We start from the raw sequence: 26,585 nt of genomic DNA on the forward strand, positions 1-26,585 counted from the left end.
TCCATCCATCCATCCATCCATCCATCCATCCATCCATCCATCCATCCATCCATCCATCCATCCATCCATCCATCCATCCATCCATCCATCCATCCTAAGGGGGGAGTGATAGAGAGAGGAGAGAGAACAAGTACTTAGATTGACCTTGAATTTGTAATCCTCTTGCCTAAGCCTGCTAAATTCTGGGATTACAAGTGTGTGCCTCCATGCCTGGCTTGTGAGTTGCTCTGTATTGATTGATTGAACTCTGGGCCTGGGCATGGTCCCTGAGCTTTTGTGCTTAAGGATAGCACTACACCATTTGAGCTACAACTCCATGTCTGTCTGGCTTTTTTTTGTACTTTTGTAAAGATAGGAGTTTCAGGGATTTTCCTGCCTGGGCTGGCTTCTAACTGTGATCCTCAGATCTCAGCCTCTTGAGTAGCTACGATTATAGGCATGAGGCACTGGCTTGCACTGTATGTATGAAATGCTAAGTCATATGAAATATCTCTTTCATATGATATCAAGCACTCATTTTGGAGTAAACACCTGCATACATAAGAAATGAAACAAATGTGTATGTGTGTGTAAAATTTGTGTGTATGCGCTGGTACTAGGGCTTGAACTCAGGGCCTTGTACTCTCCTTTGCCTTTTGAGCTCAAGGCTGATGCTCTATCACTTGAGTCACACCTTCAGTTTGAGCTTTTTTGCTGGTTAATTGGAGATAAGAGTCTCAAGAATTTATCTTAGCTTCCTGAGTAACTAAGATTATAAGTATCAGCAACACTGGTATCCAGTGTGTGTGTGTCTCTCTCTTTCTCTCTCTCTCTCTCTCTATATATATATATTTAAAAGTGAGGCTTAACATTGATTTCTTTCTCCCTCCCTTCTGGAATTCTATCCTATTCATATGTAGAAAGTCTGAAGTAGTGCACTGGCTTAGAAAACAGTGTCTCCTTCTTTACCTGTTACACAAAGCCACTCATCCTACTTGTCCTCAACTTCCTTATTCCTCTGCTGGTCTTGCTGCTTCAGTAAGATTTGGCCTCCTTCCTGTAGGACAGGCCAAGCTACGTGACACCTCAAAACCTTTGCTCCAAATGTTTGTTTTGCCTTAATTGCCCTTGTTCTTCTCTCTGTTCAGCAAAACATTATTCAATGTCATCTGTAATGAAAGCATTGATGAATTAACCTATTGCTTTAGAATTTTCCTCTTTCACCTTTCCTAAAAAGGTGAACTTTATCCCCACATGTGGTACACAATATTCTCAAAGACTTGGCATCTTTGCTGTCTTCCTTTTTTCTCTAAGGAATTGAAAATATGTAAACTGACTTGCTTTAGGCCCTTATATCCAACTCTCCAAACTGATTAGCAGACACAGTTCTCAAAGATCACCACTTGCAGTCCTTACCTCTTCTCATCAGTCTTTCCCCTCCTCAATTAATAACTCCTGTTTCTAATACTTAGCTATTGCAAACAATGAGACTGTATACAGAGGCACAATGATTGATAGGCCAAAAAGTATGAGCACTTGCTTCAATATACTGCCAAACTGTCTCCATATAAGTTAACCCATTTAGGTTGGGCACAGGGGCTCACACTTGTTAATCCCAGCTACTTTTTAAATAGGGAATAATGCAAGTTCAAGAACAGTCTATGCAAAAGTAGCAGTGATATTCTTTCTTAAAGATAAAATTTAAAAAATGAACTGGAGCTAGGTACCAGTGGCCTCACACCTGTAATCCTAGCTATTCAAAAGGATGAGAGCTGAGAACGGAAGTTCAAAGCCAGCCCAGGCAGTCAAGTCAATAAGACTCTTTAACTTTAGTTAACCACCAAAAAGTCAGAAGTGGAATGTGACTCAAGTGGCAGAGTACTAGACGAGTAAAACTCAGCAACAGTATTCAGGCCCTGAGTTCAAGTCTCAGGACTAGTACACACACACACACACACACACACACACACACTAAAATGGGGAGTATTTAATTTCTATTTCTTTCTGTGTAAGGAACAAAAAATATTTCTCTCCCTTTATTATTCTAGTACCAGAGTTTGAACTCAAGGCTTTGCACATGCTCAGCTCATGCTTGAATGGCTTATCATGCTGCTAGCCAGGCTTTATGGTAGTTAATAGGAGATAAGAGTCTCATTGATTTTTCTGCCTGGGCTGGCTTCAAACCACTATTCTCCAGGTCTCAACTTCCTAAGTAGATAGAATTATAGGCATTAGTCATTTACATATGACTTCACTTTTCCCCCTGTTTCCCCCTACTTTATCTTGTTCTACTAAATTAAATCACTGTTAAAAGAGTGAAAGGGCTTGGGGTTCAAGTGGCAAAACACTTGCTTAAAATACACAAGGCCCTGGATTTCAATCTCCTAGCCTAGTACTAAAAACAAAAAAAGAAGCTAACCCATTTATATTCCCACCAGCAAGTCGCTTTAGGATTGCTAGATATAGCAAAGCTATATAATTTTCCTCTCTGAGATAAAAGAAAATTGTCTGAATATATTTAAAAATAATATAGCCATGTTTCCAAGTATACTCAGGACAGAAAAATTCTTTTTACAAAAGCTATTTATAATTATTCACTCACTGCTTTTAGATAAGCATCTATTAAAATAGACTTAACATTTCCCTTTTTAAAAAACCGATTAATTTGCTTAACAGAGCAATCCCTTTTCCTGTATGGTCTAGATAAAACTCATATTTTGAGCATCTGGTATAATTCTTGCTTTACTGATACAGTTTAAAAAGTTCTTAAAAAAAAAAAAGAACCTTTGAAATAGAGCTTTAGGTTGGGCACATTTCATCTTGGTCCTCACAGAGAAGACATACCTGACTGTGAAGACAGTGTAGGTGCACAAATACCATGGGATGGATGCTTTCACCAAACTTCTTCCTTACCCAGGAAGGAAAGCCATGTTGACTGCTTGAGAGGATACAGGAACTGGATTGTGACTGCTGGTAAGTCTGCTTACCAGCTTCCCAAGTCCCAAACTCAGGTGACAGTTTCCCCATGCACTCACCACACACTGTCTGCATGCTCCTGAGGCCCACTGGCCAGCTGCACTCTTTTCTTACTGACTGTAAGTAGCTGCAGGAACAATGATGCCCAGCCATTTCTCTTTTGATTTCCCCATACTCCCAAGCACGGTTTTTAGAATTCAAGGAAGATCAGGTGGAAGGAGCCAAAGGCCCTACTGAGGTTCACCTCATATGCTTTCCTCAGGGCTCAGTGCTACAGTGTTGCACACTAGCATGGGCTTTTATTTAGAGATACTTAAACTTTTATTTTGCTCTTTCGTTGAGTCTTACAGCAGAGGTCAGAGTGACTTCAGGACAGAGGCATACTTGGGTCCCTGGGCCTAATGCCATCAAAACAGTTCTATCCTATCTCTAAACAAGTTATTTTCTTTTCTGTCATTAAGGTACAAGAATTCTTCAGCTCCTCTCATTTTACATTGGCTGAAATAGTTTAAGTAGTCTCCCCAGAAAGACTTAATAGAACACCCAACAACAATAATCACTATCATAACATCATCATCATCATCATCATCATCATCATCATCATCATCATCATCATCATCCTGCCCCTCCTCACAGGTCAATCAGAATCAATACAGAAGAAAAATGAAGGAGAAACTGCTTGTCCTTATAAGTCCCAGTATCTGAGTCCAACCTCTATTCCCCAGAAACAAGAGCCTATGAACTAGCCAACTGGGTCATAATACCAAAATAGGGCTAAATACCACTGCTCTCTGCGCTCTAACATCTCCACCCAGAAAAATCAAAGGCTTGCAGAATGCCTAGGTTTCATTTGGCCCTAAAATCTAAAGTTTTTGTTCAGAGTTACCTGGGGAGAAGCCTGGAGATAGATGAAGCCATGTATTGAAAGTCGGCTGGCAAACTCCCGCAGGAGGAAAGTATGCCAATCCTGATAGATATGCCATTCGATGTCACTGAGGGAACCATTCTCAAAAAGATTCTTTGCAAAGATATACCTAGTTGGAAATGTAAGTGGGAGATGGGAGATGGGGGAAGGGAAATAATAGGAAATGGAATGAAAGACAGAGAAAGAAGCAAAAAAAAGTCAATAACCAATGTCTATCTAAACCACTTTCTAGATCATCATCAATCCTTAGGAAATCTCAATTCTAAACCCACAGCTCCCTCCCTGCACAAGTATGCAATGGGAAATAGTACCTAGACATAGAAACTAAAACTACAATTGTCCAGATGAGTAATTATTCAATGTAAGAAAAGGAACACTAGAAGAGGAATTCATTGGTCCCTGACAGTTTGCCCCGTTAGAAACCAGTCAGCAAAGGGTGTGTGTAAACTTGCACCCTGGATATTTCCCTATTTTTATATCAAGGCATCAAACAAAAATCATATGAATGCAGGATAAAGCCAATGTCACATTTAAGGACTAAAGTTTCTGAATCTTCAACTAGAACTATTCTTTAGTTAAAAAATGGAGAAAACTGTTTTTATGTTGTATCATCTTTATGGAGAAAGAAATCCATTTCCTACTACTTACCAAGAGAGCAGACTTCTCCTGTAAAATATTCTTGCTGGCTTACTTCCTCTGCTGCTGAACTTTTAAGTCAGATAAAAGGAGACTAAAGCTGAAAATCAAACTAGCTTCCCTCCTTTCTTACTTCCACAACAAAAGGAGGATCTAGTAAATTAGGAAATTGGAGCTAAATAGAAACAATAGCTTTAGAAGGGTCAATTCTGCTTTCACCCATCAGTCACCTTGATACAAAACACAATTTACATCTTCAAAAACGAGCTTGTTTCTTAGGCAACTGTCAGTAACTTTCCAGTTCTGGGAAAATGAAATTCAGGATCTCTATGTATGAATGGCTCAGGGAAAAACCAACTGCAAAGCTATGAATGTTGCCCTTATGAGAGTAGGTTTCAGAGCATGTGTACCAGTATTGGAGTTGGGCACTGTCACTTAGCTTTTTTGCTCCAGGTTGGCATTCTACTACTTGAACAACAGCTCTACTTTCAGCTTCTGGTGGCTAAACGGAGATAAGAATCTCACAGATTTTGCTGCCTGGGCTGGGTTCAAACTGTGATCCTCAGATCTCAGCATTCTGGGTAGCTAGGATTATAGGTATAAGCCACTGGCACCTGGCTTCTTGTTTGATTCTAGCTGTAGAAGTCACTAGCCATGCCATCTTAGAAGTCATCTAAGTTCTCTCAGCCTGCTGTTGTGATGACTGCATACTGTGCTTAGAATGGCTGGCACAGAGTATTAAACAAATCTCAGTATTATAACTGCTTTATGTTAAGATATGAAGAAGCTAATTTGGAAACTTCAAAAGTAACCTTTCCTAGTCTGAAATGGTTTAGATGAAGGCCTAAGGTGACTTTTTGTAATTCATGTTCTAAAAAATGTTGTCAGTGTCTCCACAGATAATTAGAAGATGAAATTTAGATCTTTTCTGTTTTTGAGGCAGTGTCTCACTCATGAGACAGTCCAGGCCAGCCTCAAACTCATAATCCTCCTGCCTTAGCTTCCCAAATGCTGAGATTACATGTACCACCAGGATTGAAATTATGATTTTTTTTTTTGGGTCCAGTCATGGGGCCTGAACTCTGGGCCTGGGCCCTATCCCTCAGCTCTTCAGCTCAAGGCTAGCGCTCTACCACTTGAGCCACAGCACCACTTCCGGCTTTTTTCTTTTTGCTTATGTGGTGCTGAGGAATTGAACCCAGGGCCTCAGGCATGCAAGGCAAGCACTCTACCACTGAACCACCTTCCCAGCCCCTGAAATTATGATTTTTTAAAGAAAAACAAGTCTTACAAAAGGGGCCCTACTCTCCTGAGGAAGAGTTTTTCTTTCTCCAAAGCTAGTGATGACAAATGAAAGCAGGTAGAAGTGCAAGGCAGCTGAGCATGGTGGCACACATCTATGATTCAAGTGTTCAGGAAGCTGAGGTAGGAAGATTGTGCATTCAACTAGCCTGGGTTACATAGAGACTGTTTCCCCATCCAAAAAAAAAAAGGGTGAAGGGTTAAGTACTTAAAGTGAGGGCAAACATATAGACTAAATAAAGAGGCTTTGGAGAGGAATAGACTATAAGGAACATTTGGGTGCTTTGTTTGAAAATTACATGCTGGTATATCTTTTAATTCAATCAGAAAAGACTTAGATTTCTTCCTCTTTATAATCTACTCTCCCCAATAAACTCTGTTTTTCCTTTGGAGCATACATTACACATATATGAGCATATATTCTGAGAACAAATTCAGTATTTGTTGGATGAGTATCCTTAGAGAGTCAAGGACTCAATCAGCCTCCTCTGTGTTGAAATGGAGTCTCTTGAACTCATTTTGCCTGGGCTGGACTTTAACAGTATTCCTTTGATCCCTGCCTCTAAGTACTTAGGATTATAGGGTTGAGCCACTTTGTCCTATATTCATCCTTTCTAGAGGTATGACTCAAGCGATAGAGTGCCAACCAGTGAGCAAAAACCTGAGGCTCTGAGTGCAAGTCCTAAACCTGGAAAAAGAATAGAAAAAACATTTTTTTCAAAGTACAATTTTCTTTTAGGGGCAGTACTAGAGTGTGAATTCTGTGCATAGCACTTGAGCTACATTGCCAGTACTGCTTTTTTCCTTTTTTAAATTTTTTTATTGTGATTAAGTGATTACATACATTTCACAAATTTCATAGTATTGTGAGATACTGATACTTAAAGTCACAAACACATTCTAACCTTCATGAGGCAAATTGTCATTATCGTAGTTTATAAAGTTTGTGAATTCTATGAGCTTTGACAATACAGCTATTTCTTCCACATCGGGTGATACATTTCTTTCCTTCTGCTTAGTGTTAGCTGTTCCCTCTATCCCTCTCATTCCCTCCCTCCCATTGCTGTCCTTGAGTTGCTTAGTTTTTCATCAATGTCCAATGTAGCTGATGGTTCCCTCTGTTGTATGTTTTCCCCTGTTTCCCTGTTTCAGTGTCTTCCTCCTAGTTTCCTTCAGATGTGTGCATATATACCATATATGTGGTCAGCAGCATGGGGTCATTTAGTGATGATACGACAAGATGAGTGGAGGTCCTTTGTTTCTTGAGTCCTGTTTATGTTGTTGTATCTCCTTACATTTTGTATTTAACATTTACATATCAGGGAGACTATGTGACATTTGTCTCTTTGCTCTTGGTTTACCTCACTCAAAATGTTTTTTTCTAGATCTATACATTTCCCTGCAAATGCCATTATTTTGTCCTTTCTAATGGCTGAATAATATTCCATTGTATGTAAGTACCACAAGTTTTGGATCCATTCATCTCTTCCTATCCAAGAACAAGGAACTTCTTTCCATTTCCTGGTGTCCTCTCTGATTTCTTTCTTTAAGTTTTTATAGTTTTCTTTAAATAGTTCTTTATATCTTTGGTTAGGTTAATTCCTAAATATTTTTTTTTGAGGTTATTGTGAATGGGGTTGTTTCCTTGATTTCCCTTTCTGCTTGTATGTTGTTGGTGTACAGAAAGGCAACTGATTTTTGTGGGTTAATTTTGTATCTTGCTACTTTGCTGAAATGGTTTATAAGTTCTAAGAGTTTAGGAGTGGTGTTTTTGGGATCACTGAGGTATATTAATATGTTATCTGGAAAAAGGGATAGTTTAACTTCTTCCTTCCCTACGCGGATACCTTCAATGTCTTTTTCTTGCCCTATTGCTCTGGCCAAAGACTCCAGAACTATATTGAAGAGGAATGGAAAGAGTGGGCATCCTTGCCTTGTTCCTAATTTTAGGACAATTGGTTGCAGTTTCCCCCCATTTAATATTGGCTATTGGTCTGTTGTATAAGGTGTTTATTGTTTTAAGGAATATTCCTTCTATTCCTATTTTCTCCAGAGCTTTTAACATGAATGAATGTTTCATTTTATCAAAAGCTTTTTCTGCATCAATGGAGATTATCATGTGGTTCTTGACCTTGGATCTGTTGATGTGATGGACTAATTTATTGATTTATGTATGTTAAACCATCGCTGCATCTCTGGGATGAAGCCTACTTGATTGTAATGTATGATTTTTTTGATATGCTTCTGGATTCTGTTAGCTAAAATTTTATTGAGGAGCTTTGCATCAGTGTTCATCAAGGAGATTGATCTGTAGTTCTTATTTTTGGTTGGATCTTTGCCTGGTTTGGGAATGAGCGTGATATTGGCTTCATAGAATGAGTTTGGGATAGTTTCCTCTATTTTTTGGAAGAGTTTTTTTCTATTTTTTGGAAGAGTTTGAGGAGTATGGGTATTAATTCCTCTTTAAAGGTCTTACAGAATTCCGTATGAGTCCATCTGATCTCAGGCTTTTCCTTGTTGGAAGACTTCTGATTGCTTCTTCTATCTTATTGTAAGATATTGGCTTATTTAATTGATTTAATTCCTCCTGTTCCAATTTGGGCAATTTGTATTTCTCTAAAAACTCATCCATTTCTGCTAGCTTTTTCTTCCTTATTAAGCAGATTCTGGAAATAATTCTTTATAATTGTTTGGATGTCTTGGGTATTGTTGTAATTTTCCCCATGGCATCCCTGATCTTATTGATTTGGCTTTCCTCTCTTCTTTTTTTTTAGTTAATCTTGCCAGAGGTCCATCAATTTTATTGATTCCCCCCCCCCCAAACAGCCTTTTGTTTTATTAATTTTATTTGTAGTTTTCTTAGTCTCTATCTTGTTAATTTCAGCTCTTATTTTGGTTATCTTGCTATGTCTAGTAACTTTAGGTTCAAGTTTTTCATGCTTTTCTAGCAGCTTTAGTTGCAACATAAGATTATTTACTTAGTCTGCTCTATTTCTTTGATGTGTGCACTGAGAACAATACATTTGCCCCTCAGGACTGCTTTTGTCATATCCCACAGATTTCTTTTGTGATGTCTATTCATTTTCATTGAATTGTAGGAACTTTTAAATTTCTTCTTTAATTTCTCCTGTCACCCAGGTATTGCTCAGAAGTGTGCTGTTCAATTTCCATATATTTGAGTAATTTCTATGGTATGCTTTGTTATTGAGAACTAGCTGATTCCACTGTGGTCGGATTGAGTACAGGGGATTATCTCAATCCTCTTGTATTTGCTTAAATTCCTTGTGAGACCTATAATATGGTTTATTTTGGAGAAAGTTCCATGGGCTGCTGAGAAGAATGTGTACTGGGTTGTTGTAGGGTGGAAAAGTTGGTAGATGTCAATTAATTCTGCTAGAGATCTGGCATCATTTAATTTGGAGGCTTCTTTGCCAGTCCTCTGGTTGGTAGACCTGTCCTTTGGTGAGAGTGGGGTATTAAAGTCTCCTAGTATTATTTTATTGTATTTGGACTTATTTTATTCTATAAGTCAGAGAGTATTTGCTTAACATATTTGGGTACACCAATGTTTGGGGAGTGTAAGTTGATAATAGTAATATCTTCTTCTTGGATTATTCCCTGTATTAATATGTAGTGTCCTTTTTTGTCTTTTTGTATTGATCTTAATGAAAAGTTTATTTTGTCAGATATCAGTATAGCAACTCCTGACCTCTTGTTGTTTTGTTTTTGCCAGTCCTGGGGCTTGAACCCAGGGCTGGGCACTGTCCCTGAGCTTCTTTTGCTCAGGGCTAGCACTCTGCCATTTGAGCCACAGCACCACTTCTGACTTATTCTGCTTATGGGGTGCTATGGAATCAAACCCAGGGCTTCATGCATGCTGGGCAAGCACTCTACCACTAAGCCACATACTCAGCCCATCTCCTGACTTCTTGATGGGAGTATTTGCATGGTAGATCTTCCTCCATCCCTTCCCTCAGTTTGTTTTTATTATCTTTGGCTGTGAGATGGGTCTTTGGAAGGCAACAAATGGATGGGTCTTGTTTTCTGATACAATCTGCAGTTCTTTTTCTTTTGATGGATGAATTGAGCCCACTAATATTTATGGCTATTATAGAGAGATGCATTGTATTTCTTGTCATTTTCCTTTCCTATGTTTTTCTTCTTTCCTTTCCTCCTGTGCTTACTAAGTTGGACTTTAGTGATATCTGTCTGATGTGGATCCCTGATCTTGATTTGTTTTTTTCAGATTGTATTTCCCCTCTCAATATTCTTTGAAGTGCTGGCTTATTGTTTATGAATTAATTCATTTAGTTTTTCTTTACTATTAAAATTTTTAGTTTCTCCATCGAATGTGAATGCTAGCTTTGCTGGGTATACCAGTCTGGGTTGAGTTATTGGTTCTCAGGGCTCGGGTGGTACTTTCCCAGGCTTTCCTTACATTCAATGTCGGTGTGGAGAGATCTGCAGTGATTCTGAGCTTTTCCCCATTATAATATAGCTCCTTCTTTGTTTTTGTTGATTGCAAAATTGTTATTATTCAGATCTATCATTTTTACTATAATGAGCCTAGAAGTGTTCCTCCTGGGATCCTGCTTGTTAGGTGTTCTGTATGCTTCTGTTATGTCGGTAAGACTTTCTCTTTTAAGACTAGGGAAATTTTCGGTGATAATCTTATTGAATAGGTATGGCATTCGTTTATTCTGGTATTCCTCACCTTCATCTACCCCAATTAGACAAAGGTTAAATTTCTTGGCATTGTCTGCTTGTTCTTGGACTTCCCTTTGGCACAGTTTAAGTGTTTTTTCCATATCTGTGAACTTTTTTTTTCCAGTTGCTGCATTTCGTCTTCTGTACCTGATATTCTAATTTTTATTTCATTCACTATGTTAACGATGGCTTCCATTGTGGTTTGTATGGAGGAAATTGAACCATTTATGACTTCTATGTTGGTTCTCAGAGTGTTAATCTCATCTCTTAGCGAGGTGTGTACTGCATCTATTTTTTAATGAATCTCCTGTTTGAAATCTTGTATCTCTTTTGATAATTCATTTTTTTGTTCTTTAAATTTCCGATCTATTTCTCACTTTAATTCTTGAGTTATTGCGTCTAACATCTCTTGGATGTAGCGTTTGTCCTCCATTCTTGTTTTGCTTTCACTGGGGTTCTTCCCTGGGTGGCTGCTGGCTCTTGGGGTTGGCTTGCTAGCTTGGGTATTGATAAATCTTGTAATTTTTCACTGTAATTTTTTCATGGGGCTTCAGGGATTATTGGAGACCAATCCCAAACTCTGACTGTTTTGATTAATAGGTGGCTGTCTTTGTTTGGTTCTGGGTTGGTTTCTGGATCAATTGATGAAGACTGCTCTTGTTCCTGGGTTGGTTGAGTCTTTACTGGTCTTGTTTCTGTTGGGGGAAGAGGCCAACCTCCATCTGCTAGTCCGACTCACATAGGATTTGCAGCTGTCTCCTGGAGATCAGAGGCAGTTCCCACCTTCAGCCAAGGACTAAGCAGCCTAGACTGCTTGTGCTCCCCTCTAGGGGTGCAAGACCGGGTGGACTGGGAGAATACATGAGTTCCTGACTATAATCAGGTGCTGGTGGCCTGAGTTGTCCAATTCCTAGCCTGGGATACACAGTTCAGTCTCTGGTGGGATTTGGGCTTCTGGTTCTCCCACCTTGGACACACATGTCTTTTGCTATCACAGGCACAGTTCCTTGCTCAACTTCTGACTTTAATGGGACAGATGGGTTATGTAGCTCAGGCGCCTGATCCTCAGGCCTGGCCCCGGCTGCCAGTCCCCAGCCTGGGACACACTGGTTGGGCTCAGGTGGGACCTGTGCTACTGGGTTTCTGGCCCAGGGTACACAGTTCTGATTTCTTCTGCCACTGGCTGCTGTGGCCTGGGCACCACAGAAGTCTGTTCCCGGCTTGAGCTTTCGCACTCCCTCCCAGGAGCACTCTTGGTCAAGCCTGGTGGGCTAGGTGTGCTCCACAGGCTGGTGGGGCACTTGCACAGTTCCCAGTTTTAGTGGGACCTGTAGTCCAGGGGGTAGGGGTAGGGGTCCAGGGCAATCTCTGAGGGTTATCGCCAGCACTGATCTCCCTTGGTTGGGGGAGGCTGTCTCCCGTGGGTACTCACTTATTCTGGAACTGGTTGGGAGCTGTCCAGTGGTGCTGCAGCAGATCGCTGTTTATGTGTGTTGTAGGTTGCCGGTTGCCACCATGCTCTGTGTTCTGTTGAGAGGATTGAGGGCTAGGCTGGGTGGTAGTGGTGGCTCCAGGTCTGTGTTCACATGTCTCTGCCTCTGTTTATGCTTTCCAGGTTGGCGCTGTGGGCGTTTTCTGCGCTGGCCTCCTATGGACTGCTGTGGTTCTGGGGGGGGCAGGCAGCTTTGGAGGGATGGCACTGAACCACTCTGTCAGTGAGGGATGGGGGAGGGGTCTTCATGTAGGTTCTGAGCTCTGAGGTTTCAGTTTCTGTTTGCACTCTCCAGGTCAGCACCAGCACCTTGTGAGTCTTCTATACTGGTGTTCTGTGAATGGATCCCTGTAGTTCTGGGGTTTTCCCCCATGGCCATGGGGCCAGGTGGCTTTGGTGGGATGATGTAGGGCCGCTCAGCTGGTGAGGGGTGGGGGAAGGGTCTTTGTGCAGGTTCCAAGCTCTGAGGTGTCTCTGTTTACAATCACTGGGTCCGGCACCAGCACCTTGGGAGTCTTCTGCACTGGTCTTCTGCAGACGAACCATTGTGGTTCTGGCGTCTCAGGCATCCCTGGGCCAGGCAGGGCTATAGTTGGGTAGGGAGTTGCGCTGCCAGCAAGGGGTGGAGGAAGGGTCTTCACACTTTTCCATTCTGAAATTTTTTTTTGGAAGCACTGTGGTTCTGGGGTCTCCGGTATCCCTGGTTCAGGCAGGGCCACTGTTTGTCAGGGAGTTGAGTATCTTCGCATTTTTCTGTTCTGAAATTTTTTCCTTTTCCTTTTTTTTTTTTCAACCTCCTGTTTTTCTCTGGGTGTTTGCCTTTTTGCTACAATTGGTCTCTTGGGGAAACGGAGCGTTGGAACTTCAACTCTCTATTTGGTTGCAGAGAGAGCTGTGGTGTTTCTCTACTGTTCCATCACCATCTTGGCCCCCCTCCACCTTTTTTTTTTTAATAGTTTTACAGACTTTTTTTTTTTTTTTTTGCCTGAGTTGGCTTTAAATCATGATCCATTGGATCTCAGCCCCTTGAGTAGCTAGGATTACAAGCTTGGGCCACCAGTGCCTCACATCAAAGTACAATTTCAATAGCTAGAATAGTGCAGGATCTGTATAAGAAAATAAAACTGCAGAAGTAAGTGTCAGGCTTCTAGTTAGACGCCTGGTGACTTACCTGTCGCTGTACACAGATCTCTCAAAGATCTGTACTGGCTTCTCGGCCTGTAAAAGTTTCTCAGGGAAAGGCTCCAACTGTATTTTCAGGCGGCTCATAAAGGAATATGTCTGGAATGTGTAGGACCATCGTGCTGGCTCCTGATACATCATGTCCAACAAGTTTCCAAGACGTGGGGTAGTGTCATCCTAGAGGGGATGATAAAAGTAGAGAATTTCCTAGAAGGTGTATTTATTCCACAGTATATACTTTACTCCATGCCCTTAATATTCAATGAAGAAGAAATTTTTTTTATTGTGAAAATACTGTACAGAGGGGTTACAATTACATGGGCAAGATAATGAGTACATTTCTTATCAAGCATTGTAGCTTCCTCCTTTGTTTCCCCTTCCCATCCCATCCTTCCCCCTCCCCCCATAAAGAAGAAATTACATGGGCTAGTGGAATGCTTCCAGTGGTAGAGTACTTGCCTAGCAGTAGTATGAGGCACTGAGTTTAATCACTAGCACCATTTTAAAAAATGAAGGAAAAAAGTTTCCTTCTTAAAAAAATACAGGAAAGCGTGAGTACCAGTGGGAGTGAGGAGGGCTACAAAAGGGAGTGAATGAGGATGAAAACAGTTGATGTGGTTATTCTGCAGTACAAGGTACAGTACAATGAAACCTGCTGAGTTTTAAGAAGGAGGAGTGGACCAGGTGCTGGCAGCTCACACCCATCATCCTAGCTACTCAGCAAACTGAGGCCTGTAGAGTCTCAGTTTAAAGTCAGCCTTGGCAGAAAAGTTCAGTAGATTCCATGGTAAATTAATCAGCAAAATGACAAACAGGAGGTGTGGCTCCAGCAGTAGAGCACTAGTAAGCAAACTAAGGTGAGTAAGCAGACTGATATCACAAAACCCAGAGGTAAGCCCTGGTACCAACAGACAGACAGACAGACAGACAGACAGACACACACACACACACACACACACACACACACACACACACACACAGTGGCTCATAATTATAATTCTAATTATTCAGGACTGAGGTTCAGAATCAGACTAGACAGACAAATCTGAGAAACCCTTATTTTTAATTAACTCTAAAAGTGAAGGAATAGCAACGATGGGAATAATAGAAGCACCAAGTGCTTAATATGTGCTAGGCACTGTTCTAAACATTATTCTACACTTTAGTTCAATGGCTATCACTTTTTTTTTTTTTTTTGGTATCAGTCCTGGGGCTTGAATCTGGGCTTGGGCACTATTCCTGAACTTTGTTCTCAAGGCCAATGCTATACCACTTGAGCCACAGTTGTTCTTCCTGCTTTTTGGTGGCTAATTGGAGATAAAGGTCTTGTGGACATTCCTGCTTGGGCTGGCTTTGAACCTCTAGCCTCAGATCTCAGCTTCCTATCTAGGATTACAGGCGTGAGCTACTGGCACTTGGGTAATGGCTATCACATTTTAAAAAGCAAATCAATTTTATATCATAATGCATACACACACACACATATATTTATATGCACACACATATGTAACAAAACTCTAGTCAAACAGCACTACTACTTGGCATTCCAAGTAGTACTCTAGAAATGTATGTTCACTATTACATTAGTAGAAGCAATCAGCCGGGTGCTGGTGGCTCACACCTATGATCTTGGCTACTCAGGAAGCTGAGATCTGAGGATCACAGTTCAAAGCCAGCCTAGGCAAGAAAGTCTGTGAGACTCTTATCTCTAATAAATGACCAGAAAACTGGAAATAGCACTGTAGCTCAAGTGGTAAAGCGTCAGCCATGAGCAAAACTCTTGAGACCCTGAGTTCAAGTCCCAGTATGGGCACAAAGAAAAAGGGGGCATGGGATGTGGGAAAGAGGGGTGATATTGATTAGGATGAATTGTATACATGTGTGGAAATGTCACAATGAACACCCCCTTGTAAAACTAATGCATGCTAATAAAAAAAATACAATCAGATCCTCCAGCTTACTTGAAACCTGAGGAAGAGATTCTCCTGCCTTATTAGACAAAAATTTGACAGAATGAGGTTACATGCCACCTTCAATATAACAGAAGAGATCAGGACAAAACCCATTCATGGACTTGTGGGGTCTGAGGTGCTGTAAGTGAACAATCAATGACCATCTAAACTTCTACTTTGATCCAATGACTCATGCCTGTAATCCTAGCTACTCAGAAGGCTGAGATTTGAGGATCTTCTTTCAAAGCCAGACTGGTCATAAGAGTCTGCAAAGATGCTTATCTCTAAATAACCAGCAAAAAAGCCAGAAGTAAGTCGGGCGCTGGTGGCTAATGCCTATAATCCAAGCTACTCAAGATGCTGAGATCTGAGGATCATGGTTCAAAGCCAGCCCAGGCAGGAAACTCTGTGAGACTCTTATCTCCAATAAACTACAAGAAAACTGGAAGTGGCACTGTGACTCAAGGGATAGAGCACTCACCTTGCGCTGAAGAGCGTAGGGACAGCACTCAGGCCCAGTGATCAAGTCCCACAACTGACAAAAAAAAAAAAAAAAAAGAGCCAGAAGTGTAGCTATGGCTCAAGTAGTAGAGTGGTAAAAAGCTAAAGCCCTGAACTTAAGCCCTATTACCAGTACTAAATAAATACACACACACACACACACACACACACACAATTCCACTTTGAATAAAATCCTTCCACTGTAACACTATATTGACTTTCTTATTTTTTTTGTTTTATTTTTTATTTACATCTCCATTTCCAAGTTTTGATTGTTAATTGGAGATAGTAGTTTCACAGACTCTCTCTGCCTAGGGTGGTTTATAAACAAGACTCTCAGATCTCAGCCTACTGAGTAGCTAGGATTACAGGTGTCTGCCAAGTGTCAAGCCTGGCTTAACTTTCTTTTTATTTTTTTTGTCGGTCGTGGGCGCTGTCCCTGTACTCTTCAGCTCAAGGTGAGTGCTCTACCACTTGAGCCACAGCGCCATTTTCGGTTTTCTAGTAGTTTATTGGAGATAAGAGTCTCGTGGACCTTCCTGCCTGGGCTGGCTTTGAACCTTGATCCTCAAATCTCAGCGTGCTGAGTAGCTAGGATTACAGGCGTAAGCCACCGGTGCCCAGCCTTTCTTTTGAGACTCCATCTATAGCTACTTCTTTCTGAAACTTTAAGGCAATTTTTTTTAAAGCAATTGCTTATTTCAAAGTCCACCTAACCGACAAATAAAACCAACAGAATTATATAACCTTTCATAGAAGGGTTATACTTTCTAAAACAAACAACAAAGATCCTCCTTCATTCCAGAGACTTTTATGGAATGCACAAGAAAAAGGATGACTAGCATATAAAGAGTCAGTCAGTTAGGCAGAAAGTATTGTGGAGAGAATCTCAGGAAGCTTTGGGAAAGTGGCATTAAGCTAGGGAGTAAATGGTTTATAGAATGTTCACAGATGGGGGAGGCTGGGAAGTGATGTGAAGGGTAAACAAAGGAGGAGGCTGCAATGCTTGGTAAGAAATGTATGCATTATCCTGCCCATGCAATTGTAACCCCTCTGTACAGTATGTTCACAAATAAAATAAAATTAAATTAAAAAAAAAGAATGTTCACAGATGGAAATTAGTAATTAGGAAGAAAGCACTTCAAGTGTAGACAAAGATAGAGGAGAGGAAAAAAGATTAAAGATTAGATGACAATAAGTAGTCCAAACTGGCTAAACAGAACACTTGGATTACAAAGGCCCTTTGAAAGGTTTCAGCAGATGCTGTACCACTGATCTGAAACATGTAACATTTTCCTACATTAGAAGCTACCTTTGCTATTCTGGGGCAAAAGACAGTTTTAAACACCAACCACTCAGAAATTATACCACCCACATAAATTTCCAAAAAAAAAAAAAGTCTTGCTCATTGCAAGTGGCTCATACGTATAATCCTAGTTACTCAGCAGATAGGATCTGAGGATCAAGGTTCAAAACCAGCCCAGGTAGCTTGTTAATCTCCAATTCACCATTAAAGTGAGTTGTAGAAGTAGAGTTGAGGCTCAAATGTTATGGTACCAGCTGTGAGTGAAAAAAAACCCTAAGTTCAAGCCCCAGTACTGGCACATACACACAAACATTTCTCTAGAATATATCCCAGCCAAGTAGAAGATGAGTCAAAATAAGGAGTAAAGAAATAAGGAGCAGAGCGTGGTGGTACATGCTATAATTCTATGCAGTATTTGGAAGACTGAGGCAGAAGCATTGCAAATTTGAGTCCAGGCTGGGATATATGGTGAGGTCTTGTTACAAAAACAAAAACAAAAAGAAGTAAGTGAGTCTTTAACTCCCATATCCCGTGTGGGGAGCAGAAAATGTCTCTCTTTTTCTAGATCTTCTTACTTTACCCTTGTTGTATTGAAATAAGTCCTTGCTAAAACATTAAAAAAAGAAAATGAAAAAAGGACAAACAATACATGGATAAATGTGGTATTACTAACAGTAGTTAGTAATAAAACTAGGAGTTAAGTATAAAGCATCTATTATTAATGTGACTATGGAACTTAATGTCAATTTAAGAACTATTAGAAGAGAAATGTTCATACTTCAAAAATTCTATAAATTCCAAGTCCACATAACTTCAATATACCTGAGGATGTAGCCTGGAAAATATGGTAATAAAAAAGTTCTGGTTTTTTATTTTTCTTTCAGAGACTCCATCATATATATTTTAGACAAATATATTTTAATTTAAAGATTATCACTGGTAGAGAAAAATAGTAAACTGTTTAAATGATAAAAGGGAAGAAGTAAAAGAAAAATTTAAATACAACAAAAAGAATTAAAAAAGGTGAAAGCATAAAGTGGCAGACAAATTTTAATAAAGGAAAAAAATTCCCTAAGAAAGCCAAACTGTCAGACTGGGCAAAACAATCCTTAACTGGGTGCCAGTAACTCACTCATAACTACTTAGGAAGCTGAGATCTGAGGACTGTGGTTTGAAGCCAGCTCAGGCAGGAAAGTCCATGAGACTTTTATCTTCAATAAATCACCAGAAAGCCAGAAGTAGAGCTGTGGCTCAAGTGGCAAAGTGCTATCTTTCAGCCAAAAAATTCGGGGTGGGGGAGAAGGGAGGGAAGGTGGGAGAAAATCAAGGGAGGGGGTAATAATGTTCTATAAGAAGAATGTAACTGTGACCCTTCTGTACATCAACTTTACAATAAAATTTAAAAAAAAAACACCTCAAAGACAGGGCAAGGAATGTGGCTTAGTAGTAGAGTGCTTGCTTAGCATGCATGGGGCCCTGGGTTCAATTCCTTGGTACCACATAAATACAAAAAATAAATAAGATTATATATTAAAAAAACAAACAGAGACAGTATCTAGGCTCCGAGTTCACGTCCCATGACTGGCATACATACACAAAAAGGAACATTATGAAATATGACAAATATAAAAACAAAAGAAAAATATAAGCAGTATATGGGAACTAATATTCTTTACATATATTGAGACCTCAAAAACCCACTACAGAAAAGAAGTAAAGGTATGACTCAAGTAGTAGAGTGCCAGCCACAAGCAAAAAAGCCAAGTGAGAGCATAAAAGTCAGAATTCAAGCCCTAGCACCTGCACAAAATAAAATATATATATATATATATATATATAGGAAAAAAAATGAATAGACAATTCACTAAATAATAAAAAAGGATGCTCAAAAAGCACTTTCAGTGGGCTGAGAAGGTGGCTTAGTGGTAGAGTGCTTGTCTAGCATGCATGTAGCCCTGAGTTCGATTCCTCATTACCACATAAACAGAAAAGGCTAGAAGTGACACTGTGGCTCAAGTGGTAGAGCGCTAGCCTTGAGCCAAAAAAATGAAGCTCAGGAATAGTGCCTAGGCCCCCAGAACTGGCAAAAAAAAAAAAAAAAAGCACTTTCAATTCAGTCAGTCAAAGACATAAATAATATTTTCTTATCTCATATTAGCAAGGATGAAAGGAATAATACTTAGTATTACTGAGTATGAAGAAATTGGTACAAATTTTCTGAATGGAAATTTTATACAACATAAAAGTACCAGCAATAAACATAAATTTTGAACATCAATATTCCAGTTCTAGGTGATTGGACAAAAATATTAATGTACACAAAACCTATTAAACTGGGTGCTTGTGGCTCACGCCTATAATCCTAGCTGCTCAGTAGGCCAAGATCTCAGGAAATTCCATGAGCTCTAATTTCCAATTAACCACCCAAAATATCAAAAGTGGAGGTGGCTCCAGTAAAGTCACAGTCTTTAGTAAAAAAGCTAAGGGGCAGGCCCATGTTTTGAATTTGAGTCTCAGTACTGGCATACACTCAAAAAATGTAATTATTAAAAAAAGGTTAAACTGGGCACTTGTGGCTCACTCCTGTAACCCTAGCTACTCTGGAGGCTGAGATCTGAGTATTGAGGTTCAAAGCCAGCCTGGGCAAGAAGATCCATGAGACTCATCTCTAAGTACCCACCAGAAAACCAGAAGTAGAGCTGTGGCTCAAGTGGTAGAGCACTAGCCTTGTGCTGAAGAGCTCAGGGACAGTGCCCAGGCCCAGAGTTCAAACCCAATAACCAACAAAACAAACAAATAAACAAAAAAAGGTTAAGCTAAAAGGATATTCATCATTGAAACACTGTTCTTAATAGAGAAAATAGAAAGCTAAATTCTCAAAATACAGGACTGAATAATTAAGTGATAGTATGTTATATTATGTTGTATACTATAATCATTAACATGGCATTACTGTGGAAGGCTTTGTCTACCAAGTGATAGGCAAAAGGTAATTAAAATTTTTGTTTTGCTGGGTGCTGGTTGCTACGCCTATAATTCTATCTACTCAGGAGGCTGAGATCTGAGGATCGCAGTTCATAGCCAGCCTGGGAAGGAAGGTCTGTGAGACTCATATCCAATTAACCACCAGATAATGAGAAGTGGCACTGTGGCTCAACTGGTAGAATGCTCGCCTTAAGCTGAAGAGTTCAGGGACAGCACCCAGGCCCAGAGTTAAAGCCCTACAATGCCCCCCCCCCCCCCCCACAAAAAAATAAAGTTTTAAAAAAGCAAATCTGGTGGCAAAGCTGATGGCTTATACTTGTAATCCTAGCTGCTCAGGAGGATCACAATTCAAAGCCAGCCTAGGCAGGGGGCCCTTAGACTCTTATTTCCAATTAAACACCAAAAAGCCAGAAGGAGAGCTGTGGCTTAAACAAAAAAGCCAGGGACAATGCCCAGGGCCTGAGTTCAAACCCCACGACTTATGTAAGCATATGTATGCATATGCACTTATATAAGCATATATAAATATATGCATTTTCTCTTCTGTAGAAAGAAGTATAAGAGGACAAAAATGTTAAGCATTATACCCTCAAATACAGGAGTATTAGTTGTCTATATGCTGTCTTTACATAGGATACTAGTGATAGCTTAACAACAACAACAAAATCTTTATCTCAGTTTCTGTGGGACAGAAATTTTCTCATGATATTTCAGTCAAGATGTTGACTAAGGCTACAAATCAACTAAAGGCTAAATTAGGCTTGAAGGCCCTACCTCCACAAGACTACTCCTGAGGCATCAGTTCTTCATGTATGGGCCTCCTTCATAGCACTGCTCCATGATGTAGTAGCTGGCTTCCCCCAGGACAAGACAGAAGCTACGTGTCTTCTATGACCTACCATGGAAGGTTGTACTGTTATTTCTGCCATTCTGTTCATTAAAAATGTATCAAAAAGTCCAGCCCTTACTTGAGGGAAGGAGAAATAATGTTCCAAGTCTTGAAGGGAAGACTGTCAAACAATTTGTGAATGTATACTGAAATCCTAACAGGTTGCCTTGACACATATAGAAAAATGACATAATTTATTTCTAAATGGAAAACTTAATTTCACATATACATGTATGTATATTTATGTACTACCTTCTATCACTCCTAAGATCCCATCTGGAATGTCCTGTTTAGCTCTGAATACCACAAGTAGCAAATTCTAAGTGGAAAATGAAAAAATTGGGGCTTACACATAAGACAAAGTTATTTTGGAATGAAAACTAGACCGGAGGAAAACCAGAGGTGTTTGGCTTCTTCAAAGAAATAAAACATGAACCGGTGGCAAATGCCTATAATCTTAGCTACTCAGGAGGCTGAGATCTGAGGATCACGGTTCAAAGCCAGCCTGGGCAGGAAAGTCCGTGAGACTCTTATCTCCAATAGCCACCAGAAAACCAGAAGTGGTAGAGCACTAGCCCTTAGCTGAAGAGCTGAGAGACAGCACCCAGGCCCAGAGTTCAAGCCCCACGACTGACACACACACACACACACACACACACAAAACGGAAGGCAGGAAGGAAAGAAAGAAGGAAAGAGAGCAAGCAAGAAAGAAAGAAAACATGAGAGAAAAAGCGAACCATCCTTGCCTTTAAACATACATAGGGTTATCATATGGAAAAGCTAAAGAACTCAAGAGGCAGAACTTTAACCAATGAGTCAGAGTCCTTGAAGTTCAATATAGTTCAATATAAGGAAGAAGCATATAACAAAGAGCTGGAAAAAACAAGCCACTTCAGATTAAGCCACTCCGAATGTTCTAAGTATCTGCAGGAGAAGTTCAATAGGGCACAATGCTACCACTCCCTCAACTACTCTCAAGTTTCACATCCAAACAGACGTGGTTCCTATAGAAACCAACCCTATAGTCTTTACCAAAGAAGCCTGTCTGCCACTGGGGCCTGTGTGATGCGGTATAAGCAAAGCACATGGTGCTGAGTACCAGTGGCTCAGGCTTATTATCCTAGTGACTCAGGAGACTGAGATCTCAGGATGGCGATTCTAAGTCAGCCTGGGCAGGAAAGTCTATGAGACTTTTATTTCCAATTAGCTACCAAAACAACTGGAAGTGGATCTATCACTCAAATGGTAGAGTGCTAACCTTGTGCACTAATGCTCAGGGACATCACCCAAGCCCTGTGTTCAAGCCTCAGGATTGGCACAAGAAAACAAAAAACACATGGTGCTTAGCATGGAACAGTGCCTGGCATACAGTAATAATGTGCTTTATAAATGTTAGCTGTTACCTCTACTTTGACTCGAAGTGTGACAAGATGCTTTGTAAGGTTCCTTTCCTAAAACTTTGTCATTAATTATTGATTCTGATGGTCAGCTTCAGTCATAATAATATGAAAACTTAAGGGTAGGAATGACAAAACTCATCTTCAAACCGAGACATGCTTTGGGAAACCACAAAGAAAAGAGGCAAGCACTTATTCAGACATATAAAAACCACAAAAATCAAAACTAAACTTATTCAAACAAGTCATATCCTTTTTGGTGTATATGTGGTCTACTTTCTGGAATGAAGCTATTTTAAATAGGAGACAAGCTGGGCTACTTCATCTCCTCAGAGAAAATTAAATTATTACAATTAGATTACTCACCCATGCCTGCCAACTACCCACCACAACTGGAAACTTACTTTTTGGGTGCCAGCAGCTTGGATATTCTGCCATGCTGCCACAGGTTCTGTAGCAACGTGCCACTCTGGGTAAGTTTTAGTGAGTAACTTCACGAAGGTGGACTTCCCCACAGCTGCAATGCAAACAGCACGTGTTGGGATGCTTCCCAAAGCAGGCTGAGGAAAAAGGCTGCTACTAAACTTTGCCAGTCATACAAACAAGCACCAGATTTTCCAACTTAAATTTAACAGTCATATCAGTTACTGTCAGACTGATGATGGGTCAGGCAGTCACCACAGTGCATAAAAGCAACAGGAAGGAGAAATTCTGAGGAGCTCATTTGCAATTTTGATGGCCAGCTTCTCAGAGACAGAGTATTTAGTAGCAGCTGAAAATGTACAACCATAAAAAGTGGATAAAATCAGTTACATAAATTATAAAGCTTCAGTTACAGTTCTATTGCTTCTATGACAATGTAAAAATTACAAGTGGAATCAGTTATCCTCATTCATTCAACAAGTCTAACAAATTTTTTAGAATGCTATGTGCTCAAGACTGTCCAACCCTGAAATATAATGAGGAACAAAACACTGAATGAATTTTGTTCTCATAGCACTAGTATGGATGATATATACCAAAACACACAAACTATTAGTGCTAGGAAGGAACAATGGAGAATAACTCTAATATATTTCAGGAGTTTGGGGAGGGCTCCTTCAAAAAAAAAGGGGGGGCATATGAGATAAGACCCCAACAGATGAAGTTACCCAGGCCAAAGATAGAGGGATAATCCATGAACAAGGATGAGCAAAAGACAGGAGGAGAGAAAGGACTCAATATGTGACAAGACAGTGAAGTTGGAGGCCATATAAGAAGCTAGGAGAGTTACATGATGAGCATATAAGGGAGAAAAGTGGCTTAAGAAGGAGCGAGGCAGGCAGACAGGCAGTTCAGGGCCAGGTCACACAAGAACTTGTAGGGGTGGTAAGAAGATTGAATTAGAAGGGCAAAGAAAAGTCAGCGAGAATGGGATTTGGGTAGGGAAATTACCAACACCTGTAACCCTAGCTATTTGAAAGTTGAAACTGGGAGGATAGAGGACTGAAGTCAGACTGGGCAGAAAAGTCTAAGAGACTCTATCTCCGATTAATCAGCAAAATGTCAGACTGGAAAAATAGTTCAAGTAGTAGAGCCTCAGCCATGAGTCAATAAGCTGAGCAAGAATTGAAGGCCAGAATGTCAAGCCCCAGAACAAAGAAAAGAAAAAAATATAAGATCATTAGGTAAAGAGAAACAGAAGTAGGCAGATGAGTCTAAAGTTACTAATAGTTGAACCATAGCGATGGCAAAGAGATGCAAAGTAGATGCTTTTAGAAATATTTTATAGGTAGAGTCAACCTAGTACCACAACACTCAAATTACCTTTTCCCATCTACACCAACCTCTGACCCATTAACTCTCCTGAACTCTGGATATACAGAGCCCTCCAGATTTCTTCATTTGGAAATCCCATGAATACCCAGTTGATATATTGTTCAATTGAACTTATCATGTACCAAACGGAGCTTCCCACTGTATCCCAGACCTTGGGGGTATGGCAACAATATCCATTCACTGTCAGAATTTCTCCCTTTGCCAAACCCCAAGTGACTCTTTGCTGCTACTTTTTCATTTGTCCTTTTCTTTCCATTCTCATTTCCATGCTCAAAACCAGGTTCTCATCTCTTTTCTTGCCAACTCAAGACTGTTCTCTTCAATGCAACCTCCGCTGCAATAGCAATAATCCTTTCACTGCTCCTAGTTGTCTTCAAGATGAAATCCAAACCTGTTAGCACACATGTTCTATGAGATACAACAGGATGTATCTTCTGCATGTATTTCTCTGGCCTTAGTTTTCTTGTACTCTGCTTGACCAAGCTCCATGCAACCACAATCATACTGTGCTCTCTCTTGCAAATGTAACTTTACATTGCTTTCCCATTTGTTCTTCATCTGGTCTACTCCTGCTCACATGTACCTGCTGTGAAAGCCTTTCCAAACCAATACCTCCCAACTGGATTAGCTAACCATCCTTTGTGCTTGGCTTGATATTCCAAATGAGTCCACTGCAATTTGGGGTCCTCAGGATAAGAGAATAAAGCCCTTGCCTAAGGTCCTGCCAGAACAAATAAAACACATGTTAATTTCAGTTTTCTCTGAAGTTTACATTTGTGAAAGATGACCACAACCACAATAAATGTGAACATTTGGAGTGTCTTTGGAGATCCAGCTCCTCTATCAGAAGTGGTCTTTATCAACTGGAACTCATCCTTTAGAGGAATTCAAATGGAATCCAGAGAAAGAAGAGGCACATCCTTCCAGTCGATTCTATCAGTCATTTGCATTAACTGATTAGGTGTGCTGATATTTCAGCACATGAGCCCACACATCCAATATGACACTGATTACACACCACTCCAAATTTTCTCTCAATACAGAGGATAAGAACAAACATGAATGTGTGCATTTTGTACAGTCATGCTTTTCTTAGTCCCCACCTCCAGCCAACGTGTGCCTTTTCATTTTGCTCAGCCTTTGTTCTTCCCACACATCAGTGAGTAAATGTCTTCCCTACTAAGCCTAAGGTTTCATCTCCTCCATGAAGTTCAAGATTTCTCTAGCTCATATTTAATTCCTACCACTCTGGCCAGCTACCATTCGGTTGAGTTTGTATATTTTAGAAATCTGCCTGACTTGAGTAGACCCTAGCTTAAAATATTTGGCCTAGATTAAGTCAATATCTAGATTGCAGGCTGTTCAGTAAGTTTGAAACATGGTCCCTGTTTAAAGGCTGAAAAGCTATTTTATATAAGAAGATAAAGACAATGGTTGAGTTGAATGGTTGTTAGATTTATTATTAAGTTAAAAACAATTATCTAAAGCTAGGTACTGGTGACTCACAACTGTAATCCTAGATACTTAGGAAGCTAAGATTGGGAGGATAACAGTTTGAAGCCAGCCTAGGCAGAAAGTTAATGAGACTCCTCAATCCATAGCTGGCACAGTGGTATCCACCTAGCATCCCAAGCTACGTGGGAGACTTAGAATCAGGGTTCCAGGTCAGTCCAAGCAGAGAAGTCTGCAAGACTCCATTTCCAGAGGGAAGCATTTAGCTTTTAGGTGACTTAAACCTAAAATCCCAGGAACTAAAGGAAGTCTAAAGTAGGTGGATCACAGTCTACGTGTATACTCAGGTTTAGGAAGCAAGATGCTATCTTAAAAACAAACTAAAAAATGAGGGGTAAAGGTATGCCTCAGCAGTAATGGGCCAAATGTGAGGCTCTGAGTTCAAACCCAGTACTGAAAAAAAAGTTACTTATCAGCTGTTGCAGGAAGTGGTGCTGTGGCTCAAGTGGTAAAGTGCTTGCCTTGAGCTGAAGAGCTGAGGGACAGCTCCCAGGTCCAGAGTACAAGCCCCATGACTGATAAAAGAGAGAGAGAGAGAGAGAAAGAGAGAGAGAGAGAGAGAGAGAGATAAGGATCCCAGTTCAAAGCCACCTGGGCAGGAAAGGCCATGAAACTCTTATCTCTAATAAATCACCAGAAAACCAGAAGTGGCATTGTGGCTCAAGCAGTAGGACATTAGCCTTGAGCTGAAGAGCTGAGGGACAGAGTTTCCCAGAGTTCAAGCCCAATGACCTACAAAACAAAAACAAAAACAAACAAACAAAAAAAGATGTTGCAAATGGAAGGAAAGGGTTCTGAGGTTAGAAAATGCCAACTTTATCTGTGGGACCAACGCTATTAATTCATCTAAGGGCAGTCAGAACTCTGAGAAATCTACTCATGTGATTTAAACACACAAAATCTAGAATACCAATACATTAGATGTAATAAGAAGCATACAGTTTCAGGCACTGGAACAAATCACTTTGGAGGCCCAGAGCACCCTACTTCCCATTTCTAGGTTTCTGGAAAGCCAGTTTAGTCAGA

At 40.3% G+C, this 26,585-nt stretch overlaps 1 protein-coding gene across 1 annotated transcript in view; it reads right to left on the reverse strand.

Moving 5' to 3' along the window:
- Dguok (deoxyguanosine kinase) overlaps positions 1-26,585 on the reverse strand; it is a 38,661-nt gene that overhangs the window by 3,723 nt on the left and 8,353 nt on the right. The window contains exons 2-4 of the mRNA XM_013034641.1: positions 22,634-22,746; positions 13,189-13,376; positions 3,842-3,989 (exon numbers count right to left, since the gene is read on the reverse strand). Of these exons, the coding sequence (XP_012890095.1) occupies positions 3,842-3,989; positions 13,189-13,376; positions 22,634-22,746 (449 nt within the window). The remainder of the gene's footprint in view (positions 1-3,841; positions 3,990-13,188; positions 13,377-22,633; positions 22,747-26,585) is intronic.

This window comes from Dipodomys ordii, unplaced genomic scaffold (genome assembly GCF_000151885.1).
Source record: "Dipodomys ordii isolate 6190 unplaced genomic scaffold, Dord_2.0 Scaffold192, whole genome shotgun sequence".
NCBI classification, from domain to species: domain Eukaryota; kingdom Metazoa; phylum Chordata; class Mammalia; order Rodentia; family Heteromyidae; genus Dipodomys; species Dipodomys ordii.